The sequence below is a fragment of the Rhinoderma darwinii genome, chromosome 9 (genome assembly GCF_050947455.1).
Source record: "Rhinoderma darwinii isolate aRhiDar2 chromosome 9, aRhiDar2.hap1, whole genome shotgun sequence".
In the NCBI taxonomy this organism is placed as follows: domain Eukaryota; kingdom Metazoa; phylum Chordata; class Amphibia; order Anura; family Rhinodermatidae; genus Rhinoderma; species Rhinoderma darwinii.
The window spans coordinates 63,903,492-63,925,147 of NC_134695.1; the positions used below are offsets into that span (position 1 = coordinate 63,903,492).

The 21,656-nt window shown below is 43.9% G+C and overlaps 1 protein-coding gene across 4 annotated transcripts in view; it reads right to left on the minus strand.

Annotated features, from left to right (window-relative positions):
• SHANK2 (SH3 and multiple ankyrin repeat domains 2) overlaps positions 1 to 21,656 on the minus strand; it is a 474,104-nt gene that overhangs the window by 340,440 nt on the left and 112,008 nt on the right. For all 4 annotated transcript variants that reach the window (XM_075837984.1, XM_075837983.1, XM_075837982.1 and 1 more), the window contains exon 2: positions 6,137 to 6,365. In XM_075837984.1, the coding sequence (XP_075694099.1) occupies positions 6,137 to 6,352 (216 nt within the window). In that variant the 5' untranslated portion in view covers positions 6,353 to 6,365. The remainder of the gene's footprint in view (positions 1 to 6,136; positions 6,366 to 21,656) is intronic.

The window sequence follows — 21,656 nt, forward strand, 5'->3', positions numbered from 1 at the left end:
ATGGAGGCACAAGCAATGATAGAACCGACGTGCATCTCTCAGTTTCTAGTAGCCAAGGGAGGTTAACCCAAAACCCGTGCTAATAGCCATGACCTCTGATGAACGACCTATAACGACGCCACACCCTTCTATTTAAGTATACAAGGCTGCTATAACCGTATATCAACCAGAAATTCGACCTCTTAGCTGCTAAGAGGATTTGAAAGCTAACACGCAACTGATGTAAGCCCGGCAAACATCGCATTTTAAAATTATCAGAGATACCGACTAACAGAGTCATATGAAACTCCTCATAGCCCGCATCACAAACCTTTGTCTAATATATATAACCAGCAAAAGATTGTGGGTGGGGGAGGTACCAGTAGGCTAAGTGCCTCCAGCACTGCAGGTGATAGCTCATCCTCTAAACAACTTCGGAACAACACACCTTATATGACGGTCTATAATTGACACTTAGACTAATACGGTATAATCAGCACGTATTTCCTGAGGGCTAAGTGAAGGCCCCTTGCAGCCATTGTATCTATACACGAAACCTGAGTATCCTATGAAAACCTGAGTATCCTATGAAAAAACTGGGCAAAACATTTAGTTGCAAAAGAACCTTGCTAGGTACCCAGCAAAACATTATATGAGCAAAATAACATTTGACGACCTTAAGTCCCTTGCGCAGCCATGCTGCCAGCGGCCTAGCAAACCATTAACAAATAAAAGGATATTAGCGGGAATGTCCTCTTTAAGCCTCAGGCAGGACCCGGCGGGAGAGGTCGATTAACGGCAGATGTGGTGGATCTGCTTCGTATGGGCTGGCTAGTCCTGTTGAGGCGACGACGTTGAGGTTGTTCAATTCTGTCCAGGGCAAGCCAATCCGGGACTGGGAACGGCTCGATCTGAAGAAAACGAAATAGGCCCTCAAGATCCGAGGAGTGGCGCAGGAGGTAGAAGCCAGAGTTGTTCTTCACGACAACATGGAACGGGTGACCCCATCTATAAGTGGCGCCTGCGAACTTGATTTTTTCAAGCAGAGGATGTAGGAGCCGTCTCATATAGAGTGTCCGTGGGGAGACAACAGGGTATATAGTGACCGTACTTCCTTCAACTGAGACCGGCCCATGAGACCATGCCCCCCGGATAATTGCGTCTTTGTCGGTATAATAGTGAAGGCGACATAACACGTCGCGAGGAGAAGACAAATCGAGCGGGCCTGGGCGCGAAACTCTGTGAATTCGGTCTAGGAGAAAAGTCGATTCTGATGGTCGGCTAGTGAGCTTGTTGAATATAATAGGTACTCTAGACACCAGCTCATCTCGTGGGCCGAGATCTGGAAGGCCCTTCAGGCGTACATTGTTTCTGCATCCTCTGTTCTCCTGATCATCTAACTGAAGCGCCAAGGATTGTAAATGTGTTCTAGTATCCGTGGCAGCTCTTTCCAACGCAGTTACTCTAGAGTCAATGGCAGACACAGTATTCTCAGATGTGAGCGGTCTAGAGTCTATTCTGATCACATCCTGACGCAGGTCAGCTATATCTTGCTGATGTGCCTGCTCAACCCTGGACACCAAAGAGTCAAGATCCTGTCGGGTGGGGAGGGCTTGTATCATCTCCCTCAATAGTTGTAGGTCAGCATGTAAGCCCGATGGCCCAGCCTGAACTTCAGGGGCATATGTGTGTGGTATAATGGCGGGCAAATCTATCACTGAGGACATGTTGAGGGGAGAGACACAGCTTACCGCATCCTGAGTGCTGCAGCAGGGAGGACTCGTATCGGCAGTCGTGGCCGCATGTGCTGACTGTAACAGAGGAGCAGGAGGAGAAGGAGCCAGGGTGTCTGTGGCCGGATGTGGCGGCAATGCGTCCGCCATTGCTGCTCGCTGGTCCGCGGCCGCTTGCGAGGAGGAAAGGAAGCGCGCCATGCTCTTACAACGGCCAGAGGAGCGAGGTAAGGACCGGGAAGTTCCAGGGCAGGTTCCCCTTCGTTTTCCTGGCATCGCCTGCCGGGTTTACCCGGGAAAGATGGCTGTTATTCGGCTGCTAGTGCGGAGCTCCCCCAGAACGCGTGCTCACGGCTCCATAGCTAAGCCACGCCCCCGGCTGCTTTCTTCTAAGAACAGCGCCACGCTTGTTCATGGATGGTGTCTGGTATTGTAGCTATATTCTGTTGAAGTGAATGGGACTGATCAGCAATACTACACACAACCCGTGGACAGATGTGGCTTTTTGTATTAGAAAAAATAGAAAGAAGCAGCCATGTTTTTCTAATCCTGTACAACCCCTTTAATTCATTTGAGACACAGAAACTAGTTTCATAGAATTGAATAAGAGTACAGCATCCAAGGAACGGTCTAGAGGTAGCGTATACTGTCTAAAATAATAGGGTAGGTCTAATGCTTGAGGAGCCTTGGACCTAATTTCCTGCAATCATTGCAGGAACTAATCTTGCGTAGTTATCCTCTCCATCTAATGATATCGGGATCAGGCCTCTATTATTCTCAGTTCAAACATACAGTACAATACCAATAATCTTGTCAATCTTCACATTTTCCTGTCATTCCTTAGAGACTTTACAAGCATGTTTATCCCATTTCTGTAGCTCGGAGGCTAAGCATCCTTTGATAGTAGTTTTATTGAATCAATAGCACTACACGAACTGATCAACTATATAAATAGCTTTCGCCAGGGAGCATCAGACCTTAACGCAATATAAAAATGTTTCAAAAGTGCCCTCTGAAAGTATTTATGTTGTACTAAGAGGTCACTATGCCTAAAGTCCATCATCTCTCCATTTAGGCTATGTTCTGAAGGGTCAGATTTTCCATAGGCATATTTACTGCCGGAACCGTGGCGGAAATTTGTGTACACAGAAGCGGATTCCCCATTGAAGTCAATGAGCGGTGGATTTCACAGGGTTTTTTTTAGGTGAATTTTGAAGCTGAAATCCGTGTGAAATCTGGGGCCTTACTGTTTAATGCAATCTATTGTCCCCAGTAATCAGACATTTTAAGCTGGGGGGAGGCTTACCGTAGTGTTCTTCAATGCAATGACTGCCCTCCTTCCTAATACTTTATCATCAATATTTACAGTGCTGGGAACGTTCAAATCTGCATTGGAGCCTCTGTCACAGTTTCCGTCAGATTTGATGGGAAGAATAGCACTGCATGCAGCCCTATTATTCACGTTAGAACAACAGACATAGCAAAGGAACCCATTATATGTCAGTGGGGTCCGTTTAACATCGGTGGTATAAATGGAAACCACGATGCAGATGTGGACGGAGTCTTACAAACCTATATGTGACGATTAGCAGCTTCAATAATAACAACATTGGTCGGTACTCCGATAAGTAGTGGTGCTGCGAGGTAGGAACTCAGTCCATCAATTGTATAAAAATAGGGAAACCACGGCACTTGTTTTTCAATGAACGTAAAAAATTGTTATTGGTGAGTAAACTTCATGTAGGAGGTTTTCCAGCATATTGTGCATAAACTTTGTATCATTGTAATATCACAGTACATTAAATCTGCCCTTTCGGTCCTGCCAGGACCTTTTTGTGGTTTAATATCTTAAGGACTTAGGAGGTCTTGATGGGTCTGTATGAGTCTACTAAGAAGCCAAAAGGTACATGTGCCTCAGCATGGTGCCTACATACAGCGCCATACTACAGAAATACTATATTCTGCCCTAGAAGCCATGCAATTCAGTATGGAGGGACGTGGCCCAGAGCCAAGGTGGCTTTTCTGACAGTTTGGGTGCTGTTGGGCACCTGGGTGGCTCCCCCTGTAAGTGCTGTGTTGCCATGCGATGCTGCACCTAAAAAAGTAGGGACCGACTCAAAAAAAGAGGTAGCAAGTGGGCTTATACAATTTCATCAAAATGTTTACTAAGAACCTCATGTTCATATTAATACATTTTGTTTGGTCGCAATAGATCAATGTATAACAAGTGGATGTGCGGTCCAGCTTTTTCAGTCTCCCTTATTGGATTAATTCAGTATGAATCCGACAGTAAAGAGTATATTTCTATAGATGACTATGGTCGCCATATTATGGCTCCGTATAACTCGTATATTCAAAGCTATAACACAGCCATGTGCATGAGGCCTCAGTTAACCTTGCTCATTGGGGGCAGATTTATTAAAAAACTGGGCAGACAGACACTGTACCAAATTTATCAGTGGCACACGATGTATGATAAATTTGACACATTTTGCAAGACATGTTAAAAACTTCACCACCTCATGTCTGGCAAACTTTACATAAATATTTTGTGCCAAATGAATGGTGCGCTCAATACATCTGGAGCATTTCACACTCCTTAGCCATACCCTCTTTTCTAGACACCGAAACTAGCCAGATGTAAAAAGTCTACAATACACAATAATTGCAGTGTACGGCATGCATTAATTATTTTTGCTGCAATTTAAAGGGGTTTTCCCACAATCACATGTATCCCGTATCCCCTATCCACAGCCATCCCGGAACTCCCATAGAAATTAATGGAGTGCTGGCCGAGCATGCGCACCAGTGTTCCATTCTCATGGAGCACTTCAGGGGACCTTCGATCCCCCATTCTCCTGCTGGAACCCCCAGTGATGAGGAGAACAGGGGACCGAAGTGGATAGGGGATACATGTGTTTTGTGGAAAAACCCCTTTAAAACAAGAATTCTGGCACATTTTGCTTTGTAAATCTCCCCCGGCGTATCCAGTTTGAAAATGTTTACAACTCCGTCAATTCTCTGCAGTACAGAAATAGCTCTGTCAGTCAGTCAGAGGCAGTTACAGGGTTATAACCGAATTGCTTTGTACCCAGATAGTATCCAGACTATTGTAACATTGTATCCGTGAGAATAGTTTGGGAATCCATTCATTGTCTTGCACAGGGAATCGGCCTGATCGCAGAGATGATCGGATCATTGCAGTAACTGCAGCTACAGAGTCTATATTTATAAAGCTGCCTGCGAGTTCATGCTTCTCTTACAATGTCTCGACAGCAAATTAATACCCGCCTTCATTAAAAAAATATGTACTTGGATGTAGCTTGTCCTACACTCCCCTAAGTTACCTAATTTGTATTATTAGACTTAAGAACTGGAAATCTGTCTAAACACATTCTCTGTATCACCCGTGGGTTGAGTATTGTTGAGATTGTGCCGAAATGGAGATGCTGAAAACAAGGAAAGTAATTTAATACGGACTAATAGCTGTGTAGACTGAAGTCGGATTTACTTTGCAGACTATATCAGTGAGTAGTTTAAAAGGGTTGGTTACTTTGGATAATCCCTTTATGTTAGAAGGGTCTCCCAGTAAAGAAGCTGATCACAGGGTCTCCTACTCCGGAGATCCTCAGCAATCAGCAATAATCTGTGGGTGAATACGGCAGCAAGTCTTCAATTCCCCTGCAGCGCCACTAAACTCAATGTAATGCATGGACGTCCTGGGAGAGAGAGAAGGACGCGAGAACGAGAGAGCGAGAGAACGAGAGAGCGAGAAAGCGTCTTTTTAAGCCGTTCTCCACTCCCCAAACAAGGGACCCACCTGTTTTAACTCAGAATGTACTAATAGGGTATAACAAAATAAGGCTGGGATCACACGTCTCCTTCAAAATGCATTTTTTTTTGCCATGAACTGTGTCAAAACTGGGCAATTTTTGAAAATTCGATTCAAAATGGCACTGATTTGCGTGGCAAAAACATGCGTTTTGATTGTGACTTGTGAACACAGCCTTACAGGGAATTTCCAATAGCTAGATGGCTGTCTAAACCAGACAAAAACTTTCGGGTGAAGATAATGGCTATAAGTTGTTTTAGTCCCATGTCAAACTAGCTCACAAAAGGGACAAGGAGTGGTTAAAATCTACAGAAATCCACTGTACTGCTATTAACAATGCTTTGCTCTAGCAGGTCTCCTTAACCCAGCTTCTCCTCTTAACTATGTGTCCACATGAATACAGTTTAGAGAATGAATTGGTTATTTGATCTTATTTGAAAGTACTCTCAAAGCCATTAAAAACAACTACTGTAGAGTACAAAAGACAGCCCTGCACATATGCAGCTTATACGAACAGTTCCACTTCAATTCATTTCCAAAGTCCAAAAAGTAAAAAGAAAAAAATCACCCTCCCTTCCAAATGTTGACTCACAGTTTGCTGCAGATCAGGGATTAAAATCCTGATGACCATCGTGTTGGTCTGAATATCCTCCAGCCTGCTGGTTGGACGCTCGGCCGTGGCCCGGATTGTGTCATAGATGGTCTCCTCTTTTGAGCTGTCTGACTCGGACTCCATTGAATAGTCTGAAAAGCTCTGCGCCATCTCATCTTCACTTGAAGTGGGACTGCGTGGCATATTCAGCGTCATTCACCGTGAAACGCTATAAAAAAAATAATATTTAATTCAAGACAAAAATAAGATTAAAGTATATACTGTAATCAAAATAGCAGATGGGTAGGGTAAACGGTAAAATAACATTTTATTTTGACAAGTCTTGAGCCATTTTCACTAACCCGAAACTGGAAGAAATCGGAGTCGGATGTTAGGCTATGTTCAGATCACGATCTTTACCTACCTTTAACGTATACATTGGGAGAAAGTGCTTGACTTATATGTTGAACCTAAGCTGTGACAGATGGCTTACATTGGCATCTGTCACCATAGCCTTCAATGGTATCCGTGTCACAGATACGTAATGAAAAGCTATTGGAAAGCCCACGACGTATGCGTAGATGCCTGTAATGTATGCCAAACAGTGGCATACTTCACCCAGTCTACTACGCCATTCTGCCATTCAAAAAAAGTACGTATATCAGACCGACTGAGGCAAAAAAGGACACTCTTTAAGCCTCCATTGGGCTAACGAAACCCAAAGGACACGATTAGCGTGTATGTCGGAAGCTCTCCTGACATATACTAAAAACGGGCATTATAAACGTAGATGTAAAACCGCAGCAAATCACGTTAAAAAAACGCATGCGTAATTGCAGTGCGGCTTACTGCTACGCTGCAAAACTGCACCGTGTGAATACACCCAGACAGTCATGAAGTTTGTATAAATATATTCACACACGTAGGCTTTGTGGGTTTTTCTTTTTGCCGCGGTTATTGCAAAATTGTTGTCCTTTTGGCATCAGTGGTATACGCCGGTTTATTTTGTTCTTTTTTTTTTTTTAAGTGTATGGAATAATGTAGTTGACTATGCTATTCCATACAGAGGCATCTTTCAGAGGAAAGCCACCAGTCGTCTACCTCCAACGTGATAACACAATGTACAACAAACAGTTCTATTAACCAAAACATGGGACATTCAGGGTACACAATTGTTTGTTGTACATGGTGTTATCACGACACATACATACAACATCATTTTTTATGTGTAGTATGTCAGTAGAGCGTTGTTTAGGGTGCTAAAAGTGTGACGTTCCAGTATGGGTTCGCTCCTTTCTCAGTAAAAACTCTGCTTTGTTTTAGGTTGAATAGGTTGGGCATTACAGTTACAGTTCATTATTCTTTCCCCACAGGCGTTCTCCTTGGCGTTTTTGAAGTCCAATAGAGAAGCCTATTAAAAAAAACAAAAAACATACCTAGAACATGCTGCGTTTTTAAAATCTGCCACTGACACCAAAAACACAAACAAAAACACGGTGTATGTACGCTCGCTCATATTTGACCATAGACTTTAAAGTAACATCCTGCCGCAGCATTTTTGGCCAAAAATAAAAATGGGGGGGGGGACGCAGGAGAAACGCCACCACCAAAAAGATACGAAGACTCTGTGTGTGAATCCGGCCTTTCCCATTCACTGCAATCGCTCCCATACATTAATCAGCCAAAAACCTCACAGTGAGTTATCTTTAACATAATGGATACAGAAGGATTAATAATCAATGAAAAGTGTACAAACATATAATTTTTCATATATATACACACATACATACACATATATATATATATATATATATATGTAGCTTTTGCACTGGCTGAACTTTGAGATGAGCATCTGGTAAGCATAAATGAATATAGACGTGTTCCTGGGGAACGGTCTAAGTGCAAAATGTACTCCGCTAATTTTACTTTTAATAACATTGTGTGTAAAAAGTAATAAACCTTTGAAGTGGAGACTATGAGGTGCCCTTTTCTGTGGTTCTGCCTTCCTTTAACGTCTTCCTAAATCTGAATCATGTTTAAGCTCCCAGAGGATCCCAAATCAAAAGGTATACGGTTTAACTTAACTCTGCACATCAGCGCCTTCAATCCGCTATCAATCAGAAACTGTGAATTAAAGAGGCGACAACTCCGGCATCAGTTGTTATGAATTTTAAAGAGATAACCCTTTGTAACCCCAATCTTTGAAAATATTAGAATTGAGGGTCTGCAGAGATTTGGGGTGGTCCCCCAGGGGCCTGAGGCAGACTGTGGTTACTGATAAACAAGTATTTACTGCTGAGAATCAATGCCTTATAGCAAGTACAATTCTTGGCTTTTCATCCAAGTAAAAAAAGTAAAACTTTAGAAATGTATGCCTAAAATCTGAGTTATTTTTATTTCTGCATTCGCAGCGGGACTCCTGCACACTATTCTGCTTGAGATACAGCATATGTTAGGATTAACATTTTTGGAAAGATTAACATTGAAATGTGAGCTAAAAGAGAAATGTGTGAAAATGCTAATAATGGAAGTTAATATTACCTACTTTTAACTTGTTAAAGTGCACCTGACATCCACACATTGGTACTTGTATTCTATATGTTAGGCCAAGATCACACATGCAATTCTGTTGCAGTTTTTGTGCAGTTTATTATACCAAACACAGGAGAGGATACAAAAGAAAGGAGATGCATCAGACTTTTCTTTATAACTTTCCTTCCTTTTGGCTCAAAAAACGTATCCAAAAACAGCATCAAAACTGTGTGTGTCAACCTTATTCACACGAGCGTATTTCACGTCAGTGCTATGCGAGTTAAAACAACGGACGTCACACGGACCTATGCAATTCAATGGGGCCATTCAGTGTTTTCCACGCAGCGCGTGTCCGCTGCGTGGAACTCACTGCATGTCCTATACTTGTGCGTTTTTTGCGCATCACGCACCCATTGAAATCAATGGGTGCGTGAAAATCACGGACAGGACACAGACGTCATCCGTGTGCTGTCCATGATTCACGCAACAGATGCTAAAGAAATGATGAAAAATAGAAAAACACGCGTGACATATGGATGACATACGCGCGTAAAAACCATAGATACGCACCGTACACGGATGTCACGCGGAACTGCAACGCACGCGAAACATTGCGTTTTTCACGCGCGCAAAACGGACACGCTAGTGTGAATAAGGCCTAAAGGGAAACTCCTGCAATAAAAAAAAGTTTATTCATTAGGCCCTGTTCACACAGCTTTTTGCAGGCGGAAAATCTGCCTTAAGATTCCTTCAGGAATTTTGAGGCATATTTTCACCTGCCTACACTCTCTTTGCCGCGTTTTTTGGTCGTGGCCGTTAGGCGCTGCGGGCAAAAAAAGCAGCGAAAACCGCCTTCTCTGCCTCCCATTGATGTCAATGGGAGGTCAGAGACAAAAACTCCAGAAGAAAGGGCATGTCGCTTCTTTCTCCTGCGAGCTGTTTTTACGGCTTTTGGACTTGCGGGAAAAAACGCCTCTGCCTCCCATTGAAATCAATGGAAGGACGATTTTGGGTGTTTTTTTGGCAAGGTTTCTGACGCGGTTTCTGCGTCAAAATACTTTGCATAAACTAGCCCCTAGAGATGTGAAAGAATCAGTAATCGTAATTATGGTCGAGTCTCCAGTAAATGGTGTTGCTACGTGGTAAGGACTTGGTCCATCAAATATATAGAAATCTCTATTTCTATATGAAAAATCCCTATGGCCATGTTCGTACTGTGCAATTTCGATTAACTTTTTGGTGGAACTCTAGACATAACTCTGCATATACGTACAGGATGGAGCATCAGGAATCAGAGGGGGAAGCGCTCTCCCCCGGGGACTCAGACTACTAGTGGGATGAATGCTGCGGGTGAGAGATGAGGGGAGCCCCAGCACCTTTACAGGCTGGCAACAAGAGCCGTGGGTGAGGGTGGGGAAGGTGGGTCGGGGCTGTCCAGGCAACATATCCCACTCTATGCCTTACACGGAAATATGTTGCAGTCTTATGTCAGGGGCATACATTGGGAGCCCTCCCGACCTGTACCTTTGACGGAATGCTCAGAACGAAGTGTGAAAAGGACCTTTATATACTTATGCACACTGGCAAATAATGGTTCCAGGTTTAACCTATACGCTCTTCAATTGAGATTACCTGAAAAAAATCTTATGTATTGGTTTAACAAAACTGCACAGAATATCAGCTACTGCCACGAGCCACTACAAACCACACACCATGAAGCTAATGTGGAATCACTGTTGCAGCAGAAGACGTCTTGGTCGCACTTGAATGCCACATGGCTATGTTCACACACAGATAACAGTGTATTGCCCTTTGTAAAGGTTTGTTTATATGAAATACCAATAGGCTTAAAATATCACAGATTTAAAAAAAGCTGCAAATATATGGAGTAGAAACAGCGTTCAAGTTCTGTGATTTCAGGGATTGCGTGATCACTAATATTAAAGTTTTCAAAAAGAGGGAGAACGGTTTTTCAAGAAAAAGTATTTTATGACACATCAACGAGACACGTCATTGAAGTCAAATCAATGGTGTTCTGGCATGAGGGACCCCTTCTCCCCCTTTTCCAAAAATCAGTCTGTTTGATTGACATGTTATTATTTCAATTTCAAAGCACTGTAATTGATTGGAAAAGGGGTCTGATTTTTTCCCCTTAGAAACAGCACCTTATTTGTCTTTGGGCTATGAATTGTATTGCAGCTCAGCATTATTATCTTGAATAGGGCAGAGCTGCACTACCAGACCCAGCCCACGGAAAAGAGTGGCGTTATTTCTGTGATCAAGAAAACAACCTTTTTTCTACTCTTGACTAATGCTGCACCTGCAGGGATTGGTGATAACTCAATATACCGACTGCGGTATCTTAGAAGTTTAAAAATCACAGGGAGCTCCCTCTGTTAGCACATTGGCTCCCTCCAACGCAACCATGTGGTCCCGATGGGTTACCATCGCAGCCAAGGGTCTAGTAAAGGCTAATGGGCCTCCGGCATGATCTATTAGATTGCCTTCCAGTAATACACTGCCAGGCAGTAATGATTAGGAATACTATAAAGTTTGATAAAATTTAATAAAACATAAATAAAACTCCATACCATAAAAAAAAAAAAAATGATGGCGTCACCATAATCGCAACAACTCTTACAATAAACTGAACTGATCAGTGAACACATGGTCAGAGTAAAAAGAAATGTAAAAAGACCTTGAAGAAATTGCATTTCTTCTTCCGTCATGACCCTGAAAAAAAATAATTTTTTATGTACCCAAAAACGGTGCCTAGAAAAACTAGCACGTCATGCAAAAAAACAAACCATAATACATCTACGTTCACAGAAAGAAAAGAAAAGAAAATATGGGGCCTGGAATGTGGCAATAAAAATACAAAAGGAAAAAAAAAAAAAGTGCTTTGTCCTGAAAGCCAAAAATAGTCCAATCCTTGTGTTGGGCTTTCTTTTAAAGGGCTGGTTCTCTGTAGAACATTTTATGTTTCAAGGTAATTTATTGAATTACAACAGAATTCGGATATACAATAGGCGGTTTACATACGCAGATAATAAGTAGAGGCTTCACGCAGGAAGTCAAATAAACGATATACAGCAGTATATTATTTAAAGGAACGAGATCAAATTAAACAGTATGAACATGGTGTACGTGGAATACGAAGCATGTAGAGAAAAAACAAATGGCTAAAAACTCAGAGAGTCACATGGGTGGATATAGAAACATCCCTGGTGTAGTCCAAACCACAAAATCTTGATAACAGGCAAAGCAAATAATAAGGATAGGGACCCGAGCACTCCTTCACCACACACAGAGAACATCATATTGCTTCTGTAGAGCATTTTAGTAGTATTGTAGTAAAATATAAAAGTAGTATAGTAAATGGGGCTATTCACACGACCGATTTTTTTGACGGCCCGGGAAACTGGGGCGTGAAAAAATTGGGACATGCCCTATTTTCGGCCATTCTCCCGGCCCAAATAGAAGTCTATGGGGCCGGGCAATACAAGGTCATCACTTGAATGTGTTCCGACTGACAGCCGTGTATTCCGTCGCTCGCTCTCTCCTTCTCCTCCTCCTCACAGTGCGAAGTGCATGTGAGGAGGAGAAGGGTATTTTTTTGCTCCCTGTAGGAGCGGAATCCCCAATCCCCGGCCACAACTTCGGCAACGCTGAGGCCGGGGATTGGGGATTCCGCTACAGGAGAAGTCCCTGACTTCACTGTCCATATATGGACACAGTGACATCAGGTACTTCTGAAACGGAATCCCCGGCGATGTGGCCGGTGTTTCCGCTCCAGGAGAAGTCCCTGCCTTCACTGTCCATATATGGACACAGTGACGTCAGGGACTTCTGAAGCAGAATCCCCACCACTGTGGCCGGAGATTCCGATCCAGGAGAAGTCCCTCACATCACTATCCATATATGTACAGGGGGGCTGTGTAGCACTACTTACAGGGGGGGCTGTGTGGCACTACCTACGGGGGGGCTGTGTGGCATTACCTACAGGGGGGCTGTGTGGCGCTACCTACAGGGGGCTGTGTGATGCTACCTACAGGGGGGCTGTGTGGCGCTACCTACAGGGGGGCTGTGTGGCGCTACCTACAAGGGGGGCTGTGCGGCGCTACCTACAAGGGGGGCTGTGCGGCGCTACCTAGAGGGGGGCTGTGCGGCACTACCTAGAGGGGGGCTGTGCGGCACTACCTAGAGGGGGGCTGTGCGGCACTACCTAGAGGGAGGCTGTGCGGCACTACCTAGAGGGGAGCTGTGGCAGTATCTACAGAGGGCAGTGTGTGGCATCTACAGAGGGAAGTGTGTGGAAGAGATGTACAAAGTGAAATTCATCCGATTTTAAAACGGACAGGGAAAAAAACAAATGCAAAACGGGTCAAAATCGGCTGTTAAAAACGGAAAAAACGGCCCAGAACGGATGCAAAACGGCCGGGAAAAACTGCAGTTTTTATCGGCCAACACTCGGACCGTCGTGTGAATAGTATTCATCACTAAGGCGGGATTCACACGACCAGGTCCCGCCCGAGTATCGGCCGGTAAAATCAGCCATTTTTCCCGGCCGGTTTGCATTATTTTTGCATCCGTTCCGGGCCGGGCAGATCTGGACAGAGACATCAGCGGCAACTCCTGAAGGGGAATCCCCATGTGTTCGGGGATTCCGCTTCAGGAGTTTCCCCTGATGTCACTGCCCAGATATGGACAGAGACATCAAGCGCTCTGTCCAGGAGCGGAATCCCCGAACACATGGGGATTCCGCTCCTTCAGGGAGCTAAAATGGAGCTAGCACATAGCAGAGCGGGGAGATACCTCCCTGCTCTGCTATAGTGGCGTCGCTACAGTAGTAGCAGCCGCAGCAGCAGCAGCTGCTAGCGGCGCCATGGAAGGTGTCGCCGGGCCAGGGCGCTTTTAAAACAAGCAGGGGAAGGGAGCCAGCGCAGCGCTCCCTCCACCTGCTGTACACCCCGGCCCTGCCACACCGTGTACAGCGCACAGCCATTCGTCCGAATGGCATAAACTCCTCCTCCTCACATGCACTCTGCGCTGTGAGGAGGAGGAGACAGAGCGCAAGCGACGGAAAACCCGGCCATCACTCGGGACACATTCCGGTGATGGCCGTGTATTACCCGGCCCCATAGACTTCTATGGGAGCCGGGCGGCCGGGTACCTGGCCGAAAATAGAGCATGTCCTATTTTTTGACGGCCGGTTTTCCCGGCCGTCAAAAAATCGGTCGTGTGAATAGCCCCATTAGGGGTCTATTATTCCTAATGCAGCCGGGTGCCGGCCGATTTATGAACGGCCGGCACCCGGCCGGGAAACCCTGTCGTGTGAATGAGGCCTTAATACCGTACATTTAATGTAAGTCAAAATACATATTCCAGACCCAGATCCTCAAGCAATGATTGCATCCAGCACCTCATGCACAGCGCATATATCCCTTGTGTAATACTTAGGTTCTAACAATTTGGAAAACAAATGTGTTCGATACACAGAGAGCAGAACAAGGTCTTTAATAGTAATTCTGTGTTTATTACAATAAAACTTTCACACAATAATAGTCATGGTTCATGTGGCAAAGAATAATTGCAATTTGTAAACCCAATTCATATTAGGTGTATACATCCAAGGCCTAATCCTAATGCACACTCCCGTTGGCCGTCGTACAGCCGTTAATGACGGATCCGTGAAACACGGACCGCACAGGGATGGCTTCTGTGTGCAGTCCGTTGTTTCACGGACAAAATCAATTAAAAGGACGAGACTGTTCGGTCAAAAACAGACAGGAGTAGGACCTGTACTATTTTTGTCGGAACGGCCACACGGTTCCGTTAAAACAATGGAAGTGCGCATGGCCCGATAGAAATGAATGTGTCAGGGTGCTATAAGTTAAAAAAAAACGGATAGCACCCTGACGAAAAATACTGAAGTGGGCATGAGGCCTAAGGTTGGATTCACACGGGCGTGTTTGGTCGTCCATGATATACGGACCGTATGTCGGCAGCATTTCTCGGACCGAACACACTGCAGGGAGCCGGGCTCCTAGCATCATAGCTATCTATGACACTAGGTGTCCCTGCCTCACTGCGGAACTACTGTTCCACACTGAAATTTTTTTTACAGTACGGGACTGTTTTCCCGCAGCGAAGCAGGGACACATTGAAATCAATGGGAGGCTGTTTCTGCATCAAAAACAGCGCCAAAAAGCTCTAAGTGAGCTAGGCCTTAGTCACACATTTCTCCAAATAGAAATCTGTAAAGAATAGGAAATAATAATTCCCATATACTTAGCACTAGAAATTGTGCTCCTGTTGCACTAGGCCTCAGTAAAATGCTGCGTTTTTTGCACGTTGCAGTTCCGTGTTTCAGAAGTGTTTGCTGCGTGATTTTCACGCATATGCCCTACTTATGACACGCGGTTTTGATGTTTAGAAAAAGAAATTAATGAAGTGCTTTTATTTTTTCCTTCATTTCTTTATCTACTGTTGCGCGAATCACACGCGACACACGGAAGCACCCGTGTGCTGCGGGTGATTTTCACGCACCCATTGACTTCAATGGGTGCGTGATGCGCGAAAAATGGCCAAGTATAAGATGTCGTGAGTTTTACGCAGCGGACATGCTGTGTGAAAAATCACGGAATGTCTGAACGGCCCCATTGACTAACATAGGTCCGTGCGACGCGCGTGATTTTCCCGCACGTATCACGGACGTAAAACACGTTCGTGTGAATAAGGCCTAAGTGGTACGTATGTCACATGAGAGGGAAACAATAGGCAGGAATATACCTCACAGACACAGGTCACTCCACACCATTAGAAAAGTTGATTCCCTTCCTACACATGCCAATTCCCACCCACTAGTCAGAGCGAGTGGTAGAATCAGGTACTGTAAGGTAATTAGGGTAAGGGAAAAAATTATTTCAAATAGAAACTCCTGCAAAAAAAACCACAGCATTTCAATAGTAATTATTTATTATAAAGGCTGTTAGACTTAAAAGGGTTCTCCGCTTTAGACAATGCCTACTTGTTAGAAGGGTCCATAAGCAAATCACAAAAAGTCCACCTGCTGGGACCCCCAGCGATCAGTTGTAATCTGTTGGGTAAACCTAGCAGCAAGTGGCAAGTGTTCAACTTCCCTGCAGCGCCACCACAGATTAAATCAAGCATTACACAGTGTTCATTCATATCAATGTGTTGTCTGTGTAATACAGGACAGGTCCTCCAGAGCAAGAGATGTTCTTAGTAGCCACTCTCTATTCTGACAAAAATATGAGGATCCTGAACAGAGGGCCCCCCCCCCCCCCTCTAACTCAGAAATCCCTAATAGGGTGTATGACAATGGGTTTTAATGTAACTTTTTTTTTTTATCAATGCTGTAGTGCTGCGGTCCCGTCCAAACCCGATCCAAGTCCTGAATTCTGGTTCGTCCTGTGTCTGGTATGGCAGTTCAGACCAATTCTAGTGAATGGGGCTGAGCTGCAGTACCAACCACAGCCTCATGGATAATAGTGGCACTGTGTTGGGCCCTGCAGTGGACTTACAACAAGCACTGCTGCTGATCCATTTTGCTTATAAATGAGGGCGACAGAGCGGTTATTTCCAGGAAAACCCATTTAAATTCGGGAAAGGCCTGAGGGGAGACAGCTGGATATTTCTTTAATTGAAACTAAAAATGCTGATCTTGCTGCTTAGAAATCATCCGGGAAGATTCAAGTGGCACCTGTAACATGTTATTTTTCAAAATAAGTTCCATAATATCATAATCACCACATCATCCAGCTTTTTCCAATAGGTTGGATTATGAAAGGCTGTTCTGCTGGTGAATGCAGGAGCGAGAGCAGTAAATTCCTATTTATTTTTCTTTTGTGACCAAGTGTATAGATCCTTTCGGCACATGGTAAGAGCGGAGGCTGGTGGGGAGACAGGTACATGAATTGCTACCTGATTGCTGAGTAAGTGAAAACCTATTTAATGACATAGACAATGATTGGTCTTTGTGAGACCATTTGATCACTTCTTCCGTACTTGAAAGACAACTAAGCAATGATTCACGTTCCCATCGATATTCTCTATGGTCCGTGACACAATCAGCCATTAGACACTCATTTCATGTACAACCTGCACTATGAGCAGTTTATATCTAAGAGGAGCTCAGATGGATCCCTCGCGCAGTGATGTCTCATCAACATACTTGGGCTGGGGATTAATAATTGTCTTTTTTTATTGAAGGAGAGCTCAACTTTAAAGTCGCCATCTTATATAAGAACAGCCGATGAGATCAGTCACAATATATATACACAATATGTACAAATGTTTCTGGAGATACTCCGAGCTGGATATATGAAGGATAAAGTAGTGGTCATGGGGGGGGGGGGGCAGGTATTCTCCTGCACTTCCTGTCAATAATCCCATTGAATTAACCCCTTAAAGTGTAGCGAAACGTTCGACAACCTTCTGACATGTCATAGTGACATGTCAGAAATTTGTATTGGTGGAGGTCCGAGCACGGAGACCCCCACCAATCGCTAGAACGAAGCAGCTGAAGCGTTCGTGTGAGCGCTCAGCCGCTTCCGGTCTGTTCGACCATTTCCGGAAATAAATGTATCGGTGTACGGACTCAATAGAATGAGCCCTACTCCGATACATCGGCTTTCCGGCAAAAGCAGAACAGAAACAAAGCAGCTGAGCGCTCACACGAATGCTTCAGCTGCTTCGTTCTAGCGATTGGTGGGAGTCTAAGTGCTCGGACCGTCACCAATCCAAACTTCTGACATTTGTTAATTTATGTGGTAATAACTTGGGAATGCTTTTAACTATCCAAGTGATTCTGAGATTGTTTTCTTGTGACACGTTGTACTTTGTGTTACTGAAAAAATTTGGCCGATAAATTCAGTATTTATTTGTGAAAAACAACAAAATTTAGAGAAAATGTTAAAAAAAATAGCATTTTAGTAAATGTAAACATTTCTGCTTGTAAAACAGATAGTAATACCACGCAAAATACTTACTAGTTTACATCCCCCATTTGTCTACTTTATGTTGGCATCATTTTTTGAACGTCCTTTTTATTTTTCTAGGACGTTACAAGACTTAGAACTTTAGCAGCAATTTCTCACAATTTCAAAAGCCTATATTTTCAGGGACAGCTCAGGTCTGAGGTGGCTTTGAGGGGCCTATATGTTAGAAAGTCCCCATAACTCACCCCATTTTAAAAACTGCACCTGTCAAAGTATTCTAAACAGCATTCAGAAAGTTTCTTAACCCCTTAGGCGTTTCACAGGAATTAAAGCAAATTATAGGTAGAATTTACAATTTTATTTTTTTTTGCCAAAATTCATTTGTAACACATTTTTTTCTGTAAAACAGAAGGTTTTACCAGAGAAACGCAACTCAATATTTATTGCCCAGATTCTGCAGTTTTTAGAAATGTCCCACATGTGGCCCTAGTGTGGTAATGGACAGAAGAACCGTCCTCAGAAGCAAAGAAGCGCCTAGTGGATTTTGGGGCCTCCTTTTTTATTATATAATATATTTTAGTCACCATGTCAGGTTTGAAGAGGTCTTGTGGCGCCAAAAACAGTGGAAATCCCTCAAAAGTGACCCCAATTTTGTAAACTGCACTCCTCAAGAAATGTATCTAGGGGTATAGTGAGCATTTTGACTCCACACGTTTTTTTTGCTAAACTTATTGGAATTAGTCTGTAAAAATGAAAATCTACTTTTTTTTCTGAAAAAACGTAGACATTTTTATTAATTTTTACAAGGAATAAAAGGAGAAAAAGCACACCAACATTTGTAAAGCAATTTCTCCCGATTACGGCAATACCCAATATGTGGTAATAAACTTCTGATTGGACCCACAGCAGGACTCAGAAGGGAAAGAGCGCCATTTGGATTTTGGAGCGCAGAATTTGCTGGAATGGTTTTCAGTGCCATGTCGTGTTTGCAACGCCCTGTAGGGACCAAAACAGTGCAAACCTCCAAATGTGACCCCATTTTGGAAACTACACCCCAAGGAATTTTTCCAGGGGTATACTTAGCATTTTGACCCCACAGGTTTTTTGCAGAATTTATTGGCATTAGGGTATGTTCACACGGCCTATTTACGGACGTAATTCGGGCGCTTTTGCCCCGTATTACGTCTGAAAATAGCGCCTCAATAGCGATGACAAACATCTGCCCATTGAAAGCAATGGGCAGACGTTTGTCTGCTCACACGAGGCGTAATTTACGCGCCGCTGTCAAATGACGGCGCGTAAATAGACGCCCCCGTCAAAGAAGTGACCTGTCACTTCTTTGGCCGTAATTGGAGCCGTTATTCATTGACTTCAATGAATAGCAGCGCCAATTACGTCCGTAATGGACGCGGCGTTCAAGCGCCTGCACATGCCGTTACGGCTGAAATTACGGGGATGTTTTCAGGCTGAAACATCCCCGTAATTTCAGCCGTTACGGACGCCCTCGTGTGAACATACCCTTAGGCCATGAAATTGAAAATCTAATTTTTTTTCTAATTAAACCTAGTTTTAGCTCAGATTTATTCATTTTCACAATAGAGGAGAATAAGCACCCCAACATTTATAAAGCAATTTCTCCCGAGTACGGCAATACCTCATATGTGGTAATAAATTGCAGTTTGGACACACGGCAGAGCTTAGAAAGGAAGGAGCATCATACGACTCTGAAGCTCAAGTTTGCTGGAATGTTGTGCGGCACCATGTCATATTTGCAAAGTCCCCAAAGGGCCATATAATTTATCGATGAACTTTTATTAACTTTTTGTTGGGGGGATAGAAAAAAAAAAAGCTATTTCGCCACTTTTTTGCGTCCTAAATTTACGCCGTTTACGGTGTGGTATAAATAACATAGCCTCATTCAGCGGGTCGTTACGATTGGAACGATACCAAATTTATATAGTATTCTTATGGTTTACTACTTTTACACAGTAAAAACACTTTTTTCAAAATTATTTGTTTTTGTGTATATTAAGAGCAGATGCAGCTGTATGAGGGGTTTTTTTTGCGGGACAACTTGTAGTTTTTATTGGTACCATTTTGGAGTACTTGCGATTTTTTTTATCACTTTTTATCAATTTTATTTGAAGGCAGGATGAACAGAAAACAGCAATTCTGGCATTGCTTATTTTATTTTTTACAGTGTTTGTGGGTTAAATAACGTAATAGCTTTATAGGTGGGGTCGTTACGGACGCGGCAATACCAAATATGTGTAAGTGTGTTTACTTTTTTGCATAATAGAAGCGTTTTGTAAGGGGGAAAAAGTGTTTTTTAAATAATTTTTTACTTGGGATTTTTATTTATTTATTATTAACTTTATGAAAACTTTTTTTAGTCCCACTGGGGACTCTACTATACGATCATTTGATCGCTTTTATAGTACACTGCAATACTTCTGTATTGCAGTGTATTTACTGCCTGTCAGTGTAAGGCCTCATGCACACCCGTAAATACTGGCGTAAATACGGGTCCTTGGTCACACGTATTCGACCCGTATTGCAGTATCGGCAGCTCTTCTCTCTATCAGTGCAGGATAGAGAGAAGGGGCAGCACTTTCCGTAATAAAAGTAAAATAAATTCTTACTTACCCGGCCGTTGTCTTGGTGACGCGTCCCTCTCGACATCCAGTCCGACCTCCCTGGATGACGCGGCAGTCCATGTGACCGCTGCAGCCAGTGATTGGCCTGTGATTGGCTGCAGCGGTCACATGGGCTGTAACGTCATCCCAGGAGGCCAGACTAGAGGAAGAAGCAGGGAGTTCTGGGTAAGTATGAACGTCTTTTTTTTTTTTTTTTACAGCTTTATCTATATTGTGATCGGTAGCCACTGTCCAGGGTGCTGAAACAGTTACTGCCGATCGTTTCACTCTTTCAGCACCCTGGACAGTGACTATTTACGGACGTCGCCTAGCAACGCTCCCGTAATTACGGGTGCACACACTTCTATGGGCTGCCCGTGCCGTAATTACGGCCTGAAATAGGACATGTTCTATCTTTTTCAACGGCATGGGCACCTTCCCGTAAGCATACGGGGAGGTACCCGTGGCCATTAGAAGTCTATGGGCCCGTAATCACGGCCCGTAATTACGGGAGTTTTTACGGTCGTGTGCATGGGGACTTAAAGTGACAGGCATCTGTTAGCCTAACTGTCGTTAAGTAGAGGCAGACCTGGGGGCCATTGTTTGGCCCCTGGCTGCCATAGAAACCATCGCGATCGCATCGTGGGTGTGTTGATGGGGTGAGAGAGGGAGCTCCCTCCCTCTAAAACCACTCAGATGCGGCGGTCGCTAATGACCGCCGCATGTGAGGAGTTAAACGGGCTGGATCGATGCGGATTTCGATCCCGCACACTCGAGCTGGTCTGCTCCCTGCTACCGCAGGTAGCTGAGAGCAGGGAGATTGAACTGCTCCCGAGGGCTCAGATTTATTCTGATGCAGTGCCGTAAAAAAACACATGATTGAGAATAAAGCTAGCTAGTGACCACCGTGAAAAGGTGTATTGGCGGTCACTAACGGGTTAAATACGCAGGAAAACTGCTTTAAAAAAAATCCAAATAATTTTAATAGGAAACGGACACGTTGTTCTAATACGGGCAGAATATTCCGCATGCTAAATCTAAAAACCCATGGAAGAGGATACTCTGCGTAAATGTTGGCCAAATCTACATCAGATTATTCCACTTGAAAAATCCACTGTGTGAACATGGCTTAGGCCCCATGCACGCGACCGTAAAAAAAAAACTCTGTTTTTGCGGACCGCAAAAACTGACCCATTCACTTTCATTGAACGCGGATACCTTTCCGTATCGCCATGGATGAGTGTCCGTGCCGCAGAACTGTGACGGGAATTATGGAGCATGTCCGTTCTTGGTCCGCAATTGCGGCACGGACTCCTCCATAGAAGTTTATGTTGGAATCCAAATTTGCGAATAGCTACGGAGGTGCGTCCGCAAGTACGGATTGCCATC